The sequence below is a fragment of the Balaenoptera ricei genome, chromosome 1, assembly GCF_028023285.1.
Source record: "Balaenoptera ricei isolate mBalRic1 chromosome 1, mBalRic1.hap2, whole genome shotgun sequence".
In the NCBI taxonomy this organism is placed as follows: Eukaryota; Metazoa; Chordata; class Mammalia; order Artiodactyla; family Balaenopteridae; genus Balaenoptera; species Balaenoptera ricei.
In genome coordinates, this window is record NC_082639.1 from 53,578,051 (window position 1) to 53,598,974 (window position 20,924).

At 33.8% G+C, this 20,924-nt stretch overlaps 1 protein-coding gene across 4 annotated transcripts in view; it reads right to left on the minus strand.

Moving 5' to 3' along the window:
• The window catches only part of DOCK7 (dedicator of cytokinesis 7), a 191,607-nt gene that overhangs the window by 17,983 nt on the left and 152,700 nt on the right, over window positions 1-20,924 (minus strand). For 2 of the 4 annotated variants that reach the window (XM_059923863.1, XM_059923848.1), the window contains 10 exons: window positions 18,586-18,682; window positions 15,948-16,044; window positions 15,474-15,608; window positions 14,067-14,219; window positions 10,810-10,968; window positions 10,050-10,150; window positions 8,946-9,138; window positions 7,425-7,568; window positions 4,896-5,027; window positions 3,326-3,340 (listed from right to left, as the gene is read on the minus strand). In XM_059923863.1, the coding sequence (XP_059779846.1) occupies window positions 3,326-3,340; window positions 4,896-5,027; window positions 7,425-7,568; window positions 8,946-9,138; window positions 10,050-10,150; window positions 10,810-10,968; window positions 14,067-14,219; window positions 15,474-15,608; window positions 15,948-16,044; window positions 18,586-18,682 (1,226 nt within the window). Of the gene's footprint in view, window positions 1-1,523; window positions 1,571-3,325; window positions 3,341-4,895; window positions 5,028-7,424; window positions 7,569-8,945; window positions 9,139-10,049; window positions 10,151-10,809; window positions 10,969-14,066; window positions 14,220-15,473; window positions 15,609-15,947; window positions 16,045-18,585; window positions 18,683-20,924 lie in introns of those variants that run through there. The other 2 variants (XM_059923854.1, XM_059923850.1) reach the window with 2 other exon arrangements.

The following is a 20,924-nucleotide window of genomic DNA, read 5'->3' on the forward strand; positions in this document are numbered from 1 at the left end:
TGTCCAGTATCATCTACAAAGTAAATGTTTGCTGTCTGTATCTTTTTCTCATCGAAAGTAACATAAAGGGCAAACCTAATCAGTGGCCCAGCATCGTCCAGGTGCTCAGTCATGGGTCTATACCAATTATTAGGGAGTCACCAACTATCAGAAAGTACCTCCTCACAGAGAAGTTCTTCTCACTTCCCCTAATTTCCTTAACTTTCTTCATATCTAACTTCACCGCTTCACCTTTCCTGAGGTAAACACTCATGGATGTTTTATACCTACACTGGTCTAGTTTCTTCTTTAGAGTGTCACATTTTTCCACTCAACTACTTGTTGTAAAAGTACTTGTTTTGACTATGCTCTTGGAACTTTTTTTCATGCGCTTCTTTCAGCCCCCCACTGCCCAATCACCTATTAAAATTTGCTGTTTCTCATTCTGCTCTTTTACTGGCTTGGATGAGTTAATTTATCTCACGCAGCTTTAGCATGGATTAAAGCTTATAAAATTCAACAGAAGCCACTGCACCAGAACTATGGCTAGTATTTCTCAGCATATAAAAACCAAAATATTGGATGGACATGAATATGGACATATTCATGTCCATCCAATACAACAAGAGTTATGATACAGTTATTTTGCATGCTTCAATCTCATAAATTAGGGTACCCCACTTTTCTTTAGTGACTTAGTAGAGAGAATGCAGCTTAAAAAAGCTAAGCCCACCTTCTCAAGCCTTTCTGGAGACTATAATATACGCCTACTAGGGTGGTGATATTTCCCCTAGGATGGTGAAATATGTTATAATCTTTTAAGGAAAAAAAACGGAGACAGTATTATGTTATCAATGGTTGGGGAATGATTGTTCTGAAGAATATAAACTTGCATTAATCTACTTCTGAATACAAATTGTTCACTATTTGATAAACGGATAAATGTATCTTTTAAAATAAAATATATAGACACAAAATATGAAATGGCTGTAAGTTTCCATACAGAAATTCAATATTTCTCTTTTTTCTAAAAATAATTTTAAAATGCCATCATAAGAGAGAAATTATTAAACACACTTTATTTCCTATTATTTTTAGAAAAATAAATGGGCTTGGGAAAAGAGAAAATAAAGGTAAATACTAAACAGTCATTAAGATACTGGAATTGGCAGAGCAGATAACAGTCACCATGATTTAAGAAGGGTTCATGATTTGTTATTTTGGATGGTAAATACTTTACCAAATTGCTAAATATCAAGTTTTAGAGTTATCTTTCACACACACACACAAACCCACACACACAGCCCTAAAAAGCTTTGCCAACTCAAATAATTTGTACCAAATCAAGGAGCACGGTAAAAAATGAAATACAATGCTAATATATAAGCCCAGATAGCGTTCCTCTAAGTCAGGGAGGGAGTAGCAATTCAAAGAGCCTTTCTATAGTGTATCAGTTATCCTTATTAGACCTCAATCCAGTGAGAGTTCTTTGAGAATACTAGGAAATTAGCTAGGAAACATAGCTTTTAGAAAAAATGAAATTACTGAAGTTTTCCCAGAGTCAAAAAGAAAAATATTCACAAGATAGGAACTTACCACAATAGACAATAGTAAAAGTAGGGAGTAGGGTCAGCAACCAGGGGCAAGAGAGAAGAGAAAACAGAAGCATTTTAATTAGGGAAATTTCAAAACAAATAAGCAGCAAATGGTAGCAAACATATTTTTAAAATGCAAGCATCCATTTAAGTTTTACAAGGGAAAAGCAAAAAACAAACGTGCAACAATTTTAGAAGCTACAAAGCTAAAGGTCCAGTGAAAGGTAGTGACAAGAATATAAACAAGAAAATAAAGTCTGTGCGACTTTTACCATGCAATAAACATGATGACAGAATATTAATATCATAACCAGTGAAAATTATACCTTTCAGGGGTCGATTTAGCATCAAGCAGACTAGTAATAAACTGCTCAGAGGTTTCAATGTATCTTCTTTTATCTACTTTTCACCTAATTCCATTTCATGGTAGGAAATCCATAAGGAACTTTATCACTCATAGATAACCATGTAAAGTCTCTTTATAGAAGTCTTAATTGAGCCACAGAAATGAGAGGTTCTATACTAGGTATTAATAAGGTCACACACATTTAATCTGGAGAACTAAGATAGATGTAACAGTACTGGCTTCATTTGAAGAAAAACAAAAGGTGGCAACTAATTCAGAAATGGAAGAGAATGCAATAGTAACATTTATTCTGAAGGTTTCTAGTTGGATCTCAAAACAAGGATTGAAATGCTAAACCAAACAGAGAAAGCCTAAGCTGTTTAATCAACATAAACCTGACTACAAAGTGAGAGGCAAAGCAGAAAACTTTACAAATACACTTAGCTTTAAATAAGCCTGGTTTATTAATACCTTATTTTATACCTCATCAAAATAAATTATTTTGTCGAATTTTATATTTTATAGAATTCTTTCCTTTACAGAAGGATTTAAAACAAAGGCAATCAATTCTTCCTGGCACTTTTCAGGTAAGATGTGACTTATATATAACTTCATGAGCCTAACGACTCCATAAACGGAAGCACACATAGTCTTCATCGAACATTAATTATCAAACATTGTCAGAATATGAGGTCAAATTAAATTTCCAGTTGTCTCAATCTCTTTATCCCTCCCTCCAACAAAATTCAAATGACAAAAGTGAATTTCTCTCCTCAGTAGTGCTTATACTCAAGGTGAAGTGACTCAGGATCAAATTAACACATTCTTTCATCAATTCTAAGATGCACATTTCTGGCCCATATTTTAGTATCTCTGTAGTTGGCATTCATCTTTCGACTGATAGGATGTTGTAGTTTAATACACAGGGTATTTTTTTTTCTTTCTTTCTTAAAGGCATGGAGAATAATGGGATGTCTTACAATTGATGGCATCTTAGATCAGATGAAATATTTTTTTATTTACACCTCTGAGCAATAACATATAAATCGACCTCTGTAAAATGAGGTGAAACAATATGGTTAAAAAAAGAAATTTGTGTGTAAATGTTGATGAAAGAAAATGCTTCAAAGGATAAAAACAAACTAAGTGATGACAAAGTGGCTCATTTACCAAAGAATCTCATTAGTGTAACATATGGATTTCCATGCACTGCCTACAACCTCTTAATAATAAATATCTTAACATAACTTACAGTATTTTAACAAAATTTCTTTGGTTAATGAATTCAGTTGACAGCAGACAGCAACAGAATGCCCACAGCTAGCACATGTGGGCAAAGCATTGGCATAAGAAATCTGATCAAATCAATCTATTAGTGTCTTTAACTAACTAAAACATTACCTACCTCCCAGCCAGTACTCTGTATAATAAAAAGTAAAAAAAGGGCAAGTCATAAAAAAAAAAAAACTATTTAAAAAGAACAAAAAAAAGCCAAAAGAAGTTCAGTAGTGTAAGGCACCATATACCATAAATTCTTCTTCGTATAGAAAACACCAGGGTACTTTAAACACCATATTCCTTCACTTAAGACCTGTGATAATTTTATAAATTGCTTGTTCAAAACCTAGAAGCTAAAATTTCACCTTTTAAAACTTTAATAAGTGAAAAGTACAAATTTGGGGGAAAGAAAGCTAACTACTTGTTTCATTTGTGTCTAAATTAGATCACTAACTAATGTGAGCTGCACTTCACTGAAGTACCGCAGGTAAATTGGAATAGACGTTGAAATTTCACTCAAATGTCTTTGATACAAATGGATGAAAGTTTCTTGGAAGCTACTAGCTCTAGATGTTCTAGACCTGATGTGTAATTTGCAATTTATAGCTCTGGAAGCTGGGATGAGATTTCCTTAACAGTATACGTACAACTGATTATAAAAAGACCCAACTGTTGTGATCAAGAATCCTAATGATCTTTTGCAACTTCAACATTTTAGTAAACAATAATAAAATTCTAGCTTAACAGTATAGTGCCCTATTTAAGACTTAAAATTTTTCAGATTACATCAATTCATCCAGAACAGCTTAGTCCATGGCAAGAAAGAGGAGGTCAAGTTGATAGACAATAAAGTAGGACTAATACTGAAGGAAAAAGTGGAAAACCAGTACTCCACTTCCTTCTTTGATGATGGCAGTAGCAGACAACAGCACGGGTAGCACAGGGAAGGGAAGAGAAAAGTGGAGACAGAGGAGCCTCAGCAGGATACTTCAGAGTATTTCAATGGAGCCAGTGACTTAGCTTCAGGGAAATCAACTGCTAGTAGTCTACCTCATTTCTAAACCAAGTTTATTTTAATTTTAATTTTAGTGATAATATGTGGATTCCATGAACTATAAACAAGTACTGAAATCATACTATTATAACTGAATAAACATGACAACCATTTATTCACTATTTTCACTAAACATTATTTTCATATTAGAAATATGTCAAAGGATGATTGAATAAAAATATACGGGAAAAACAGTTAAAAGTTCAGTTGAAATCATTAAGAATATTAGGAGTTTATTAAACTTTCACATCATTTAATAAAAAGTTAAACATAAAAACTTTTTTGGCAGCAAATGAATAGAAATCAATTTAAAAATCAGATTCATAACTATAACCCACACTGTGAAACAGAAAATAACTCACAATTTAAAAAAATTTAGCAATTAGTAATAATTCAAAAAAAGTGAAGGAAAAAAAGAGAAGCTATGTGGAAAGGTTATGATGATCATAATCTACTTTAGGTAAATTCAGTTTTGTTAATGAGTCTTGCTTTTGGCCATGAACCATCATTTTGACACTGTTCATTTGTAACCTGATTAAAATGGTCATTTCATGAGATCTAGTTTGACATTAGTACAAAGCAACAATAATGCTTGTAGACAGTTTTCTCCGTTTATACTGAAGCTAGAAAGTACAATCATTACCTGATGAACAATTTTGCTGAATGCTTCTTGAAGTTTACCATGAATCGTGGATAGTTTCTTTGCATCCCGATTAGCTTCATGAATAGGAATAAGTACTTTGTAAACCTCGTTAACTGCTTCATACATGCCAGCCTATAAGAATAATAAGATATTGCTTTCTTTTACATCAATAAGAAAGTGAATTACAATTTATGAACTCACAATATTTCTACTAAGACAATACTACTGTTTTCCAATAGGACATAAAAACAAACACTACTAATTTTTAATTTGATTAAGGCCTAATAAAATAATTTTGCACAATATAATATTATCTCTTCTAGATGGATGAATGGATATGTATGCATGTGTGTTTGTGTCTGTGCATTTAAAATACACACACATAATATATGCATATTTATATTTCTATATAATTTGAATTGGACATTTTGCTTTTATCTACCCAGTAATTACTTAACTAAAATAAATGTGTGTATGTGTGTGTCCTCATATATGCACATAAACTTTTGCAGAAACTAATTCTGAGCAGAGGAATAAAAGAAACCCAATTATTACATTGGTCACAGATACGCAAATATCAGATAACCTGTGGCCTCCTAGGACACTAAAATTATTAACTTTTCCAAAATATTAAATTGGCACAGGAAATCTTATTGAAACTCTCCTATGGAAAAATCACTGATTTTTAACAAAACATAAGAAGGTTCTGAACTACCAGATTTTATTCAAGTAGGGGCTAGTTGGTCAGTAGGTGGCCAAGGGTTGCTCTGGTTATAATCAGAGTAAGGGACAAAATGTGTTTACACTGCTACCCACTCTCTTGTCTTTAGTAATGGATTGATGGCTGTAGTGAAGGAAAGGAGAGATATTTTCCAAGAGCCACTGAGTTCCCACTGCCTTACACATCAGCAAACATTATTTTCCCAAGGAGAACATATGGTTCTCATATTTTCTAGTCAGTTCTCAGGAGTATATTTAAGCAATCATGTAGCTGTAATAGTAAAATATATTTATGTAACTAAAATGCCCAATAATTATTTTACTTAATATTAAATAGATTAATTGAAAAAGAATGAAATTCACAATTATATGTTCTTGCAAAATATAGGCTTCTGTAATATAGGCCACTGTACCCCAATCAAAATTCACTGCTGTGAATTATTAAAATTAAACGCATATACACAGAGAATGTATATTTATTAAAATATTCCATTAATACCAAAAAACTTTTTTTCCCTGCTAGTTCAGATCACTTAAATTGAAACTCAAGGGACAAAGATCCGGGGTAGGAATCGGGACAATCAAGGTCTTCAAAAACAAGAAATTTTAAAGTGGACCAACGCCTAACGTTCTTTGAAATTTTAAAGTGGACCAACGCCTAACGTTCTTTGAGTCTCAGAATCATTATTAAATGAATTGCTTCTAAGTGCCAATAATGATGAGAGGATGATAATAGCAAACACATTAAAACTTACCTGGAGCCAGGCACTGTGATAAGCACTTTACATAGGTTAACTCATTTAACCCTGACAACATTCCTTGAAGTAGGTACTATTATTAGATGCATTTAATGGTTAAGAAAAGTGAGGCGCTGGTAGGTTGAGTAACTTGTGCCTGAAGTGATTTAACTACTAAGGTAGCAGAGCCAGGATCTGAATTCTGACTGCCTTCTGATTTCTGAATTCTGAATTCTGATGCCTTCTAAATCTATACCCATAACCAATATATTTCTGGGGAGGGTTAAGGCCAGGAGAAGCAATAACCAATTCCTAATAATAGTACAATGGGGAAGGTGGGAAGCACTGTATATTACATCAAGCTTCCCTTTTACCTTAACATGAACCTCACTGTCTCCCAAACCTTGGTGCTGGGATACTAAACACTCAGCAGAAAACTCACAGAAAGTAGGTGACCCTATCACCATGGTTCAAGAAAGTAAGCAGGGATTTGGCTGGCTATTTTTTCCTTCTCCAACAAACATCCCATCTCAGATCCACATGACTGCTTTAATTCTTCACATACAGATGGGGAGGGAAAGGATTAGAGTTATAGCATGGTAGGGTAGATCAGACAAGGGATCTAGGATGTAGTTCATAAAGCTCCTGATAACACTTCAATATCTACCTAATAGAACTCACTATGCAACCAACGGGATGAGTGGCCATAATTTTCCTGAGCACCACAGGCTTTCTGTTTTGCTGGGCTTTTTTAAATTTTGAAGTTTTAGAAAATGTTTGGTGGTAAAGTTTTGTAAAGCAAAAAAAAAAAAAAAAAAATCTCTTCTAGACTAAGTGTTGGTTCACAAACAAGCAGATGAAAAACACTGGAGGAAGTGACAGACTATTAAAATAAAAAGGAATAAGCAATGATGAATCTAGAAAGAAAATATGTTACTAGATGGTTCTTAAGGTACTTAGAGAAAACTATCATAAAGGAAAAGCAGGGTCGTAGGCAGAAAGCATAAATATACATGTCACTAATAATTAAGAAGTATGTAATTGTGGGAAGAAATGAATAAGAGTCATCTACCATAGAGAAAGAAGCAGCTGCTTGTTCCAGTAATCCCACGAGTCCTGACTCAGTAAAGTACTTTCCAGAGCAGATACCTTCTTCATCTGGAGATACCACATCATCTGAGACTGCAGATTCTTCTAAAACATTAGATGAAATATTCTAGGAGGAAAAAAATGTTTAAGGCTTGTGAAATGGAATTAATTTCTTAACATGAAAGATGTATATGAAGAAGTAACTGACGATGAAATATAGCTACCAGTTTAAGTTTAAAAAAAAAGGGTAGTCCATGCAAAGACAAAAGACAAATCTCCAAAAACTTTTTATATTGTGAAGATGACAATAAAGTGTAACACCACTGCTAGATAACTTTTCCATTAATAAAAAGTTGCAAGAAAGAAAATTAAGAAAAATCATGGGCTAAGGAAAATCATAATATCACATAGAACACCTATGGAGACTTAAACAATCTTTATTTTTAATTTAATTGATCTTGCTAAAACTCTGTTTCGGGGAAAATAAGGTACAAAAATGGTCCCTTGGCTTGCCTAACATACATCAAGTTAATGAGAAAACTCAGGTATATTAAAAGCCCTCTTACCCAATGAGATTGGCATCAGCCATTATTTCTAAAAAGGAAATGATACCTACATACCTTAAATATTTGATTTGAACCTAAATATTCACAGTAGATATACACTCATTTGTCAATTTCCTGAAGTAGATCTAAGGCCTTTTCTTTGTGTATGGGTCTCGAGATCAGAGTTCCATGTAATCTCTCTTGACTAAATACCCACAATGCAACCTTTATTTAAGATTTCCAGTTTTGGTTTCTTTAGAGTAAAAACTTGAACTTAAAAGATTATCAAATTATCCTAGACTTCTCGGAGCTTTTCCCCCATTCTTTCTTTGTCTGATCTCTTTGCAAAACCTTCAACTTAGTTTTCAGAGAAACAATAACTCACTTTCTTTTTGCATTTAGATTTATCAGAGAACATAATATTTAATTAAATTTTGTAACTTCCCAAACCTGGCCTTAACAGGTTTTAAGAAAAGCAAAGCATAACTAACTCTTGGTAAGCAAAGAATTCAACTAGTGGGTAAGGGGGATGTAACTGTACTAGAGCATAAACTATCATCTCTGAGTCATACATTAGCATATTTATACAGGGAATGGAGAATGTTCGTTTACCTGGTATTTTAATTAAAAGCCAATTAAGAGTTTCCACTGAATTCTGATTCTCAATATTTTGAATGTATTTCATAGATGCTACAAGGTCCACAGCAGTATAGGCAAAGAGACTAAGTATACACAGCACTGATAATGCAGAGGTAAGAAAATGTGGAAGAGAATTAACGAGAAATACACTTTAAAAATGTATTAATGAAAGTGATAGTGAAATGTTAATTCATCTACTGAAGTATCACCTTCAGTCTTTATGCTTTCCTTACAAGCTAAATGAATCTAAACACCAGTGAGAAAACTTAAATCCAAAAAAGGACATACCTTGATTTAATGTAAACCTGGCAGATTCCTACCTGAAATGTTACACATCCCACAGGAAGATACTTCCGGTCCTCCAGCATGCTCAGATATTCAGCAACAAGTGCTGCTGAGTGAACGAGGCACTGGGCGGCTTCAGCATGATTGCTGCGTTCCGAGTGTTTGCCAGCCATGTTCTGCAACCAGGTCAGCCGCAGGTCTGGAGAGGTCTGGTACCCCTTGGCAATTCTAGTTAGAACAGAAATTCTTCTCAATTAGCATTTGCTTCCCAAGCTGGAAGGGAGTTCAAACTGCTTGTTCAGTGTTTAGGTTTCTGTTATTGAACACAACCTATTAAGACAAGTTTTTTGAGTGGTATGAAAATGTCTTTGACTATGCTTAGAGAAATAACTGTGGGCCAATGGAATGGGTAATATCAGTTTTTTGCAGTGGGGGGCTAAAAAAAGGACATTTTATATGAAAATCTGGCCACTAAGGAAACAGTCAGTAAGGGAAAAACTGGGGGAATTTACATGTTTATTATGGGAATATAAACAAGTTTTGTATTCAAGGAAAAAAATTTATAAAAGATTGTTTCACTGTATCATCTTTATTTTAAAGAAAATATTTGTTTTTGTTTTATTTGTGCCTTTAAGGAACTCCAAAACTGTAAAAAGAGAAGGTCATATGGCAAAGAAGTCAAGTTTTACTTACATCTTTTAAGATACAACAGGAATTACAAAATTCTCAAAATACCCTATAAATATTATCCTATAGGCAAAACCATATTTAAAATCAGCAAAATTAATATTGTAGTAAAATGTTAATACACTGTATTTTCTTCCTAAAGAACTGATTTTTACATTTAAAATATGGATCTTGGGCCTTCCTAGGAAATCTAGGGCCCAGGATGCCAAGGTGTTAAATGTGTCATTATTTTAAATAATCCTCTTGTTTTTGATAATCAATAAATATACCAAACAATTATTCATAGTTCTTAAAAGAAGAAGTGAGGGGATCTGATAAAGCACATTTTGACTTTTCAATTACCGTTAGAAAACGACAAATAATTTTTGTATTTTTTTAATCTCATGTTTTCTGTGTATCGTACTAATTTAAGCCCCATTATACAAAGTATAAGTGAATCAAACAAATGTTACCTGTACATTAGATCAATCAACATTTCAGGATCCTCCTGGTGTTCCTTCATTTTAACAGTATCAGAAAGGATCATATGGAGATTGAAAACCAAATCTTGGACCTGTAGCAGAGAATTGTATGAAAAGCATCCTTCAACTGTTTATTCATTCACAATCATTAAATTCATTTGGAAGATATTTCAGATAAGCATCTAAAGATTTCAAAACAAATAATATGATTTTGATATAGTTCTAAAGAGTCTGGGTACGCTGTGGTAAGATGCGTGAAGGGTAGTAAACTTTATACAAATTGCTCAGCAGACTTGTTTTTTCAGTTCTCTCACCCAGAAACAAGCAGAACTGTAAGTAGAAATAAAATACATATAGGGATATAGGGAATACAGGAAAAGAACACAAAAGGAAATTTTCTCCTATGTTTCAGATTTTCCCAAAAGGTAGTTTGCAGAAACTTTAGTTTTTGAGGCAAATTACATTAATCAGTGGGAATAGTTTCATCAAAAAGCTTTTTGTTTGTCCATACTGCCTAAGTCTAATATTATTTTGGTACAAATTCACAGAATTAAACACCAAAAGTATTAACGATTCTGAGAAGGGAGGGTGGTTTATTAAAACAAAGAGATTCAGCCCTATCTATGACACACATGGACGAAAGAAAAATATAGGTTCCTCCAGTTAAAACCAAAGTTTGATCTAACAATTTGGAAAATGCCTATTTACAACTCCTGTTTCAATTAATGCTCTAAAAAGTAGCATTTCTGACCTGATCAGGAAACGTTGTCTCCCTCAATTCCAAGTCTTCTTCAGCATATGTCAGTATAGTCTTTAGAGAACGTCTTAAGAATTCTTCATTAAAATTCTGAGATGTGCCCACCAAGGAAGACAGTGACATGGTTACCTGCATTTTAACCCTGGCAAAGTTCTGTAACAGAGAAATTGCCAGGTAAACATTTAATACAGGAAAGCTTAAAGTGAAAAAGTATTTTTTTTTTTTTACTTCCTAAAAGGAAAAGGTTAGTAAAAAAAATACCATTCTATGCAAAATATTTTTGAAAAACTAATGAAATGTTTATATTGAAATCTTATTTTTAAAAGGACATAAAGCTTAGAATCTTGCTGTAATAATAGCCTACAAAACAGGGTAAAAAATAAAAATTGTGTGTTAGACTTGAATTAGAAGTTGTGCCTAGACTTTACATTGATCTATTATGAGGTATATGTTATTAATAATAATACCATTTTTACAGATGGGTTAAAGAACTTGACCAACATCACAAAATTCTTCAGTGTTAGACACGGTCTTTGCATTCTAGCCCCTTTCATTAGGTCCACTGCTATGAAAAAGTAACTTAACTCACATCCTGTATAAAGAAACTTAAAGGTAGAATCTTTGGAGTGATGCCTATAAGAGCTTACATTCTTCCTTTTCTACTAGTATTTCTTGATTCTATCAACTATATAAAATCACTGCCAGTTATAAACTACCTATTCCTTTTTAGAGGCACTACCTCACACTAAGATGATAAATCACCTATTTTCATCCTATTATATAAAGCTTTCCTAAAATAACAGAAGACTGAATCAAGAAAACTCCAAGTGTAGTCAAATTTTAGGGACTTTATTTAAAAAACTAAACAAGAACCATAAAGTAACTAGATTCTTCTGTTCTGAATTAGGAAAGAGGACTTGGCTTCCAGTAAAAATAGGATAGTGTGAGACAGCAAGTTCCTACTTCTCCTGGATTTCATATAAAAATAAAAGATGAACAGAAAAAAATCCATAAACTCTATTTCAGCAAAATGAGGAGACTGATACACAATCCATATATTAGAAAAATGCATAAGGGTTGCCAAGACAAGCTAAATAGGAAGCAGTTTCAATGGAAGGCAAGGAGGGGATAGTAAATAGTGAGGAATCCTAGGGTGCAATTTAAGAAATAATGAGAAAAATACTTCTTTTAAATAAGAAACTCACTTTGAAGTGATTAAAAACTATCTGTCTTGGAAACAAAATGACCTAAAAATCTGGAAGGACTGGTTAGAAATAGATTGACCAGAAACTTTAGGAAGTTACGTAAGATGTGTACACAACAGCAAAATCCCATGACAGACACATTACTGAAGGAATGTCCTATAAATACCTGGGCCAATATAAACTATCTCATTCTATGTAGAGTAACAAAAAGGTAAAGAAGATCAGTGAAACACCAGGTAAGAAACACTTAATAGGAAAATATGGTCATGAAACAGATGAAAATTCTAACAAAATATTTTGCCTTAAATTATAAAAAATTTATGAAGCCATTCACTTTAGAAAGGGAAAAAAAAAAATGCCAGAAATAAAAGAACTCAAGGAAAGCCACTGTGATAGCTAAGATTTTCTTTCACCCCCCAAGAACCAATATTCACTAGCTTGGTGGTAATACTGCCTCCACTGAGAATGCATGATTAAAGAAATAGAGGGCTGAAGGTATTATATAATTATAAAGGTAATCATTAGAACAATACAAACTTTCTTAAATATAATAAAGACTACACCAAAAAAATAAGGTGAACTGACCATAAGTGCAAGATGAAAACAACCAACAAATTTTTTTAAGGAGAGAGGTGGGGAAGCATAACAAAATAATACAACACAACTCTAGGACATATATGAGAGAATAACAAGTATGAAACGGTTTAATTCAACTTAGAGACTTGATTACAAGGCAAAACCCAACTCTATGTTGTATATGAGAGGCACGTTTAAAATAAAGTGATTCAAAAAAGTGAAAACGAAAGGATAGGCAAAGGTAACCGAAGACACGTTCAAATTAGAAAGAAAGCAGAGGTATCTTAATACCATACAAGGCAGAATTCAGGCCAAAAATATAAAAATTTTAAAAGAAACCAATTTAGGGTCTTTTTCAATTCTAAAGGGAATAATTCATAGTAAGATATAATAGCTATGAATAGTAGTTATAAATATACCAAATAGTTATGAATATCAATTTACCAAATAAGACCTAAAGGAGAAATAGACAGTGTGTAGGCTTTAAATCATCTCCTTCAGTCCACCAAATGGACCAAAAATAAAGAAAAACAGAATAATGTAATTAAAAGGTATATCTGTTTAACTCAATACTCTGAAAATAAAGAGTATAATAATAAATACCCCTTCTTTTTAAATGCTTGCATAACATTCATAAAAACATTATATGATTGGACACACAAACACACACATCCATAGTACCAAAAAGGAGACATAGTATGTTAATTGTATGATCACTTTGCAATAAAACTAAAAATTATCAGGAATTCCCTGGCGGTCCAGTGGTTAGGACTCCACACTTTCACTGCTGAGGGCCCGGGTTCAATCCCTCGTTGGGGAACTAAGATCCTGCAAGCTGCAGCACGGCCAGAAAAAAAGAAACAACTAAAAATTATCATCAAAACTTTAAAACTTTGGGTTAAAAAGAAAATATAAACTGAAATTACAAATATCTACAAACCAAGAATACTGAGAATACTACATATCAGAACCAATGAGATACCAAAAACAGTGCACAATGGAATATTCTAGACCTTAAATACTTACATGAGTAAGAATAAATGAACTAAACATTTGACTCATAAAGTTAGGAAAAATACAACACAAATCTATTATCAAATGTAAAAACATAAATGAAAACACGGAATTCTTCGAAGACTGGCAGATAATCATAAAATATCAAGCCAAGATATTTAACTTTTAATTTTCCTTATGATTTTCATTTCACTTAATGATAATAATTAAAATTTACAATAGCTCAACATTTATATTTTAAATCTGTACTACTACACACTGTTTTTAGTATAGGAAGTAAAACTGAAGATTTGGACTTTTAGAAGATGTCCACAGAATGAGAAATAGAAAGACAAATATTAGACTCAAAACATACCAGAAAAATTTCATGCTCCCCCCCGAACCCATTTAATAGTTATCTACAGCAGTTATATTTCCTAATGAATCGAAGATACAATCCTGAGATGAAACACTTACATTCCCAATCTCAAAGTTCTGTCTCATAAGTAGGTAAAGGGAGGCACTAGCATGTGACCGTATTGTACCAATGCTACTGCTACAGTGTCGGAGAAGCCGGAGGCATAAATCAGCACACTGCTCTGTCTCCTCTTCAAACAAGAGTTCAGGGAACTGTAAAGAAACAACACCAACACTGAATTTATGCAGTAAAAGTTCCAGAGATATGTCAATATAGCCTGATGTGGAGATTTGTTGGTGTAGCCCAGGAATTAAAAGAATGTTAAGGGACAATATTTACTAATGGTTAATAACATGGCCCACAGAGCCAGACAGACTGGGTTCGAGTATGGATTACACTAGTAATATGGCCTTGGACATGTTTTCTCATCCTTAAAATGGGCCTAATAATGTTATTTATGTGGGACTGTATGACTACCGTAGATTAGATAATGTGCATAAAACACTTACTACTATAGTAACTAACACATAATAATTTTGTGAAATGTTTTTATTATCACAAAATAGTATATAAGTTATTTTCACTGGCTAAATTTCATCAACAGCTCTGCATTCCATCTTATAAGATGACTAAGATGAAATAGCTACCTTCAAGAATTAAGAATACACATTTCCAGAGGAAAACAAACATAGGAAATAAATATTTGAAGTAGTTGAACTAACAGCAAAAGCACCTTCCTTTCCATTTACCATAGGATAAGCTAACTTCAACAGACTGAACAACCTATACATTGAATTCTTGATAAATCAAGTCAATAAGGAACAGCCAAAATAAGATGAAGAGAAAACACAAAAAGCCCCATATTTACAATAAGCTATTGGGCTTCTCTGGTGGTGCAGTGGTTGAGAATCTGCCTGCCAATGCAGGGGATACGGGTTCGAGCCCTGGTCCAGGAAGATCTCACATGCTGCGGAGCAACTAAGCCCATGTGCCACAACTACTGAGTCCGCACGCCACAACTACTGAGGCTGCGCGCCACAACTACTGAAGCCCGTGTGCCTAGAGCCTGTGCTCCGCAACAAAAGAAGCCACCGCAATGAGAAGCCCGCGCACCGCAACGAAGAGTAGTCCCCGCCTCGCCATAACTAGAGAAAACCCGCATGCAGCAATGAAGACCCAATGCAGCCAAAAATAAATAAATAAAATAAATAAATTTATTTTAAAAAATAAATAAAATAAAATAAGCTAGTAATTTCAGGCCCTTCTCCACATCAGAACTACTCTTCGAAATTCCAAAAGGTAAGCAGTAGAGAAAAGGCAAAGAAGAATCGTGAGTCTTAGGTTATTACTAAAATTTTAACTATAAGTATATTTAAAATATGATCAATGTATGTGTCAAATGATCTTAGACAATGTTAATAAAGAAAGCAAAGTCTGACAAGACAGCAGGTACAAAAATAACCCACCTTTGAAACCAGGGCTCTCTGGGTAGCAAAACAGTGTTGTAGATAAACTGCACTTTGATTACAGGCCATGCTATGTAGTAGCACTTTCAGCACCCCGCCAAGGATGCTCTCTTTGGATTCTGTTACAGAAACTGTCTGCAATTTAAAAATAGATAAATAAAATAGAGATGTTAACTGCAATTTGGTTAGAGAGATAGAATATGTATAAGTAACAAATAAAAATTTTAATAGGAAAAAGACAATGTAAGATCTAGGAAGACCTCAAGGAAAAGAAGCTGAGACGGATTTGGATAAAAAAAAAGAGGTGGAGAAGAATGAATAGGTTTTAAATGAGAAAAGAAGAGGAGCAAGGACATAATTTCTAGGATCTACTGATATTTAAATGTAACCATATGGTTCAATAAATACTTTTTCCCCCCAACCCTAACTTATCAAATCTATACTACTTTAAATTCCTCTAATTTGTGTTCTTACCTGGACAACAATCTCTAATGTATCCAAAATGATTAGATTTGCTTCAGTAGCCAGATTTCCATCAATCAGTGCTTCATGTTCAATCTCTGCTCTTGACCTAATACAAAATATTATAAGAAATTATATTTATCTTTTAGAAAAGCCAATAGATCTGCAATTCAAAAAAGACTTAAAGATGCACAGAAATAAAAAACCTTGGAACCATTTTGCTTTTTCAGGGGAACCATTTTTCAATATTTGCCTGAATGCAAAGTTACAAGAGAATAAGGAAAAAGACAGTATTTTGCATATTTTAAAATGTTTTGTTTTAATCTACATTTTTTCAACCATGCCAATACAGACTTTCTCACCCCATTACAGTGCTACAGTGCCACTAAAGGCATAAATATTTAGTTTTCAGAGATGCAGCAAACACAGGAAAAACTGTTTTATTCTGAATGGTACGTAGACACTAGGTGGTGCTATGTGGGCTTGTATTTAGGGCTGCTTTCATGTAAAGCAGCATTCAAAATGTTTAGTATTCATATTACTATTTCAAGGATTTTCAACATATTTATTTAAGATAAAAGATCTTTTTTAAAAATTAAGTTTTGTCTAATTTCCCCAAATTTTTGATACAAAAATTTTAATACAGAAAATGATTTGACTCTTCAGTGAGACTGGATGGAATCACTCATTAGAAATAAAACAACTTGATGTAATGAAGTGGTTTACTTGAATACTAATATTTACAAAAGTATTATTTAATGAAAATAAAAAACTTAATAACTATATATGATTTATGAGTAAAGTCGACATTTGTTTTAGTTGCAATACATATGCAGAAACTATATATTACATCCAAGTAGACAAAAAACACATAAATCAAAGCAAAAATAAAAGGATATATTAAATGCTAACTTTTCAAAGTTCTTAGATGTTAAAGTCTGAATCTTTATTACTGTCACTAAAGAGAACAGTTTATGAAATTACATTTTACAAATTAAATTTAAGGAGAAAATACAACATAGTTAGAATTAAATTGGACAACAAAATATATAATGTTCAAACTTAAAATTCCAGCAAGATTTTGTGAAGAAACATGACAAAACAAGATGGTTAAACAAAAAGAATCAGGAAAATACCAAAAAAAAAAAGGGCTCCCTCAAAACATAGTAAGATAAGCAAAGAGAACACATTATACAAATGCAGAAATAAAGCAACATACTAATAGCATAGTATCTTGGTGCTTTTTGATTTCTAAAAAACACAACATGTGGAAAAATAATAAAAGAAACGAACATGGACAAAGAGGACAGAAATGCAGAAACTCAAACTTTAAGAATTTTTAACACAGTGAGATTCAGTATCTGCATTCCCTGCCAAATTCATACGTTGAAAACCTAATGCCCAAGGTAATGGTGTTAGGAGGTGCAGTTTTGGGAAGGTGATTGGATAATCAGGGCAGAGCCCTCGAGAATGGGATTAGTGCCTCTATAAAAGATGCCCCAGGGAGTTTGCTTGACCTTAAACCATAAGGGGACAGAGCAAGAAGTCTGTAACACAGAAGAGGGCCTTCACCAGACACCAAATCTGCTGGTGCCATGATCTCGAACTTCCCAGCCTCCAGAACTGTGAGGAATAAATTTCTGTTGTTTAAAAGTGACACAGCATGTGGTATCTTGTCATAGCAGCCTGTAGAGACTAAGACAGTTTCTGACAATTCCAAACTCATCTGTATGGTACTGACCCTGCTGCTTCTCTCTCTGCTGACTCTCACAGGGACTTGCTTCCTGTGTTTCATGATTTTACTGTCTGAGAGCTAATATTTCTTGAAGTTCATCTGTGAGAATCCTCTAAAGCTTGGGCTGAAGACGGTTCTCAGATAGGGGGGCCAACCATCCAGGTTCACTTTAGGACAGGACTGGGAGGTTCCCTGGGACATGGGACATTCACTACTAAAATGAGGAGTACTAGGCAGACCCAAATGAGTTGGTCACCATATGCTCAAAGCTGTGGGGGCCAATCAAGTAACTTGAGGGCTAACTTGTAATTACAAATTATCAGGAAAAAATGTTAGCCCCATAACACCTGAAATGCCAAGTGTCAAGCCGAGCAACTTTACCTGTGGTTACCTGGGCAGTGAGAAGGGTTTACTTCCAGCTCCCCTTAGGCTGAAGATGCAGTCCTTTAGGATTGTTTTTGGCAGTGGGGTGGTCAGTTAGTGTACCTAGTTTGCCTCCATGCTAGAAACAGAAGACTTGTAGTGTTTTGTCTTTCTTTATATTTCAAGCTTTAAGAGGGCAAAGACTAGTGTTCTAATTTTTTGTAATCCTTGAAATATTTAGTTCAGTGTGACACCCAAAATATATTTAAAAAATAGTTGCCAAACGCATTTTCCAAAGGGGATTGTTGGGGGAAAACAGAGTAACATTTGTAACCTTTTGTTACAATATGTAACCTTTTGTTTTACTACACCATATGAAAAATTCTTCCCTCAAATCATTTTTAATCTAAAATTTAAAAATAAAATATAACTATTTTGTCTTCTAAGATTTGAATGCCTAATATATAAAAAATAACACTAAAAGTAATCATTTTCCTCTGTATTTGAAACTCAACAAACTCATCAGTAAGATAAAAAAGAAGGTTATATTACTTGTCAAGCTTCTCAGTGTTTTGACGCCAGTGAGTCATATCCTTCCTCCACCTCAGATTTTCTTGACTCCCAAAGGCACTTCCAGATGGGCTTCTCTCTGTCAAACAAATTTCAAAACCTTTTTTTAATGTTATTTCAGTCAGACCACATACATGTATATTTGCAAACACATAAGAAATCCTACATAATGTTATTAATTTTATACACAGCCACCTTATCCTCAGTACAAGTGGAAAAACCAGACAATGGTGCTTTTTGTTAAAAATTTTCATGACAGTTGCAGAAGAAATATATTTGCTAAATGTAATATAAAAAAACCAAACATGCTTTTAAATAAGCAAACTTTCTAATACTGACTTTCCCAAAATCTTAACCATGGTTTATAAGACCATGCATGATATGATCTTATTTCCTCCCACTCTTGTTTACACTACCATTATTGTGTGTGTGTGTGTTTGTGTGTGTGTGTGTGTGGGTGTGTAGTTTCACTACATATGCTACTGATTTAGGATGTGTGCAATGGTGGTTGTTCCTTTTACTTGATTGTTTTTCCCACAAATTTTCACTGGCCAATTATTCATCACCTCTGCAGAAAGGCCTTCCTCAACTCTCTGCCACTTCCTTTCCTCTTAACTTACTTTCTCTCCATAGCACTTATGACCACAAGAATATAAGCTACTTAAGAACACAGATTGTGTCCATTTTGTTCATCCTTTTATATCAGGTACTGACAAAGTGTCTGGCACATCCTGAGAACTCAATAACTTTTTGTTTAATAAGTAAACAAATTAAGAAGAATTCAGGGGCTTTCCTGGTGGTGCAGTGGTTAAGAATCCGCCTACCAATGCAGGGGACACGGGTTTGAGCCCTGGTCCGGGAAGATCCCACATGCCGCGGAGCAACTAAGTCCGTAGCCCCGGCTCGCTGCAACTAGAGAGTAGCCCCTGCTTGCCACAACTAGAGAAAGCCCACGCGCAGCAACGAAGACCCAACGCAGCCAAAAATAAATAAATAGATAGATAGATAGACAAATAAATAAATTTTTTTTAAAAAGGATTCATAAAGTAATTATTTCTTTTGGTCCACAGAAGGCAGGACAGGTGGAAGATAGGGGCTTTCTCCCAAGCGGTTTCTAGGATGGAAGGCAAAATGAATGGTACGGGCTCCTTAAGGGGCAGCAGCAGCAACAGAACTGATTCATAACAATCCAGCAGAAGTGGAGAAGGCATTGAGAATTGTGGAGAAATATAAACAATAGAATCAAGTCATGACTTCAAGCTTTCAACTAGAAAACTAATGCTCCTTTTTGAAAACCATGAGACTTTAAATTGGCTGGGAGGATGGAAAGAAAAATGAAAGTAAAAATTCAGAGTTCAAATAGAAATTTTAAAAATACTGAGAAACAAATATAATTTGACACACAATAAAGGACATGTCTGGATACTCCTGCTTTCTCTCCCTTCTGTTCCCTTTCTTTCTCTCTTTACCTCTTTGATTTTGAAACGTCTGTCTTTAAGAAATTTTGTGAAAGAAAGCAAAAAGATATGTCTGTATTAAGACAGTTAACAAAATAAGTAACTGTGATCTATTTTCATTTTTATCATTAACTTTTTTTTCCATGAAATTGTCTCTTATCTCCTTAGTTAAGAATGTCTATCATTAGATGACCTAGCTTATTAAGTATCCAAATATATAAGAATTGCAAAGGTTTAATTTTTCAAAGACAAGAACTTCAATTCTTTTTTTTAAATTGAGATACAATTGACATATAACATTATATTAGTTTCCAGTGTATAACATAATGATGCGATATATGCACGTACTACAAAATGATCATCACAACAAGTCTAGTTAACAACCGTCACCACACATAGCTTCAAATATTTTTCTCTTATGATAAGAACTTTTCAGATGTACTCACTTTTGCAACTTTCAAGTATACATTTGTTAACTAGAGTCACGGTGCTATAAGTTACATCCCCGGTACTTAAGTATTTTATTACGGTGAGTTTGTACCTTTTTATCCCCTACACCCATTTTGTCCATCCCTACCCCCCACCTCTAACAAAAACCTATCTGTTCTCCGTATCTATGAGTTTGGGGGGTGGGGGTGGGTTTTTTTTTTAAGATTCCACATATAGAACTTCGCTTCTTACATTTAAACAGTGGTACCTGTCCAAAGGCCACAAGTTTAAAAATGTAACAAACATATCGGTAACAGCCCCACTCTTTCCAACAGTAAGCCTCAGAAAGAGCTACTGTATAATACAAAGAACACTAAATTGGCAGTCAAAAGATCTTGGTTCTATCAGTTTATAATCTTAGGCAAGTTATTCACC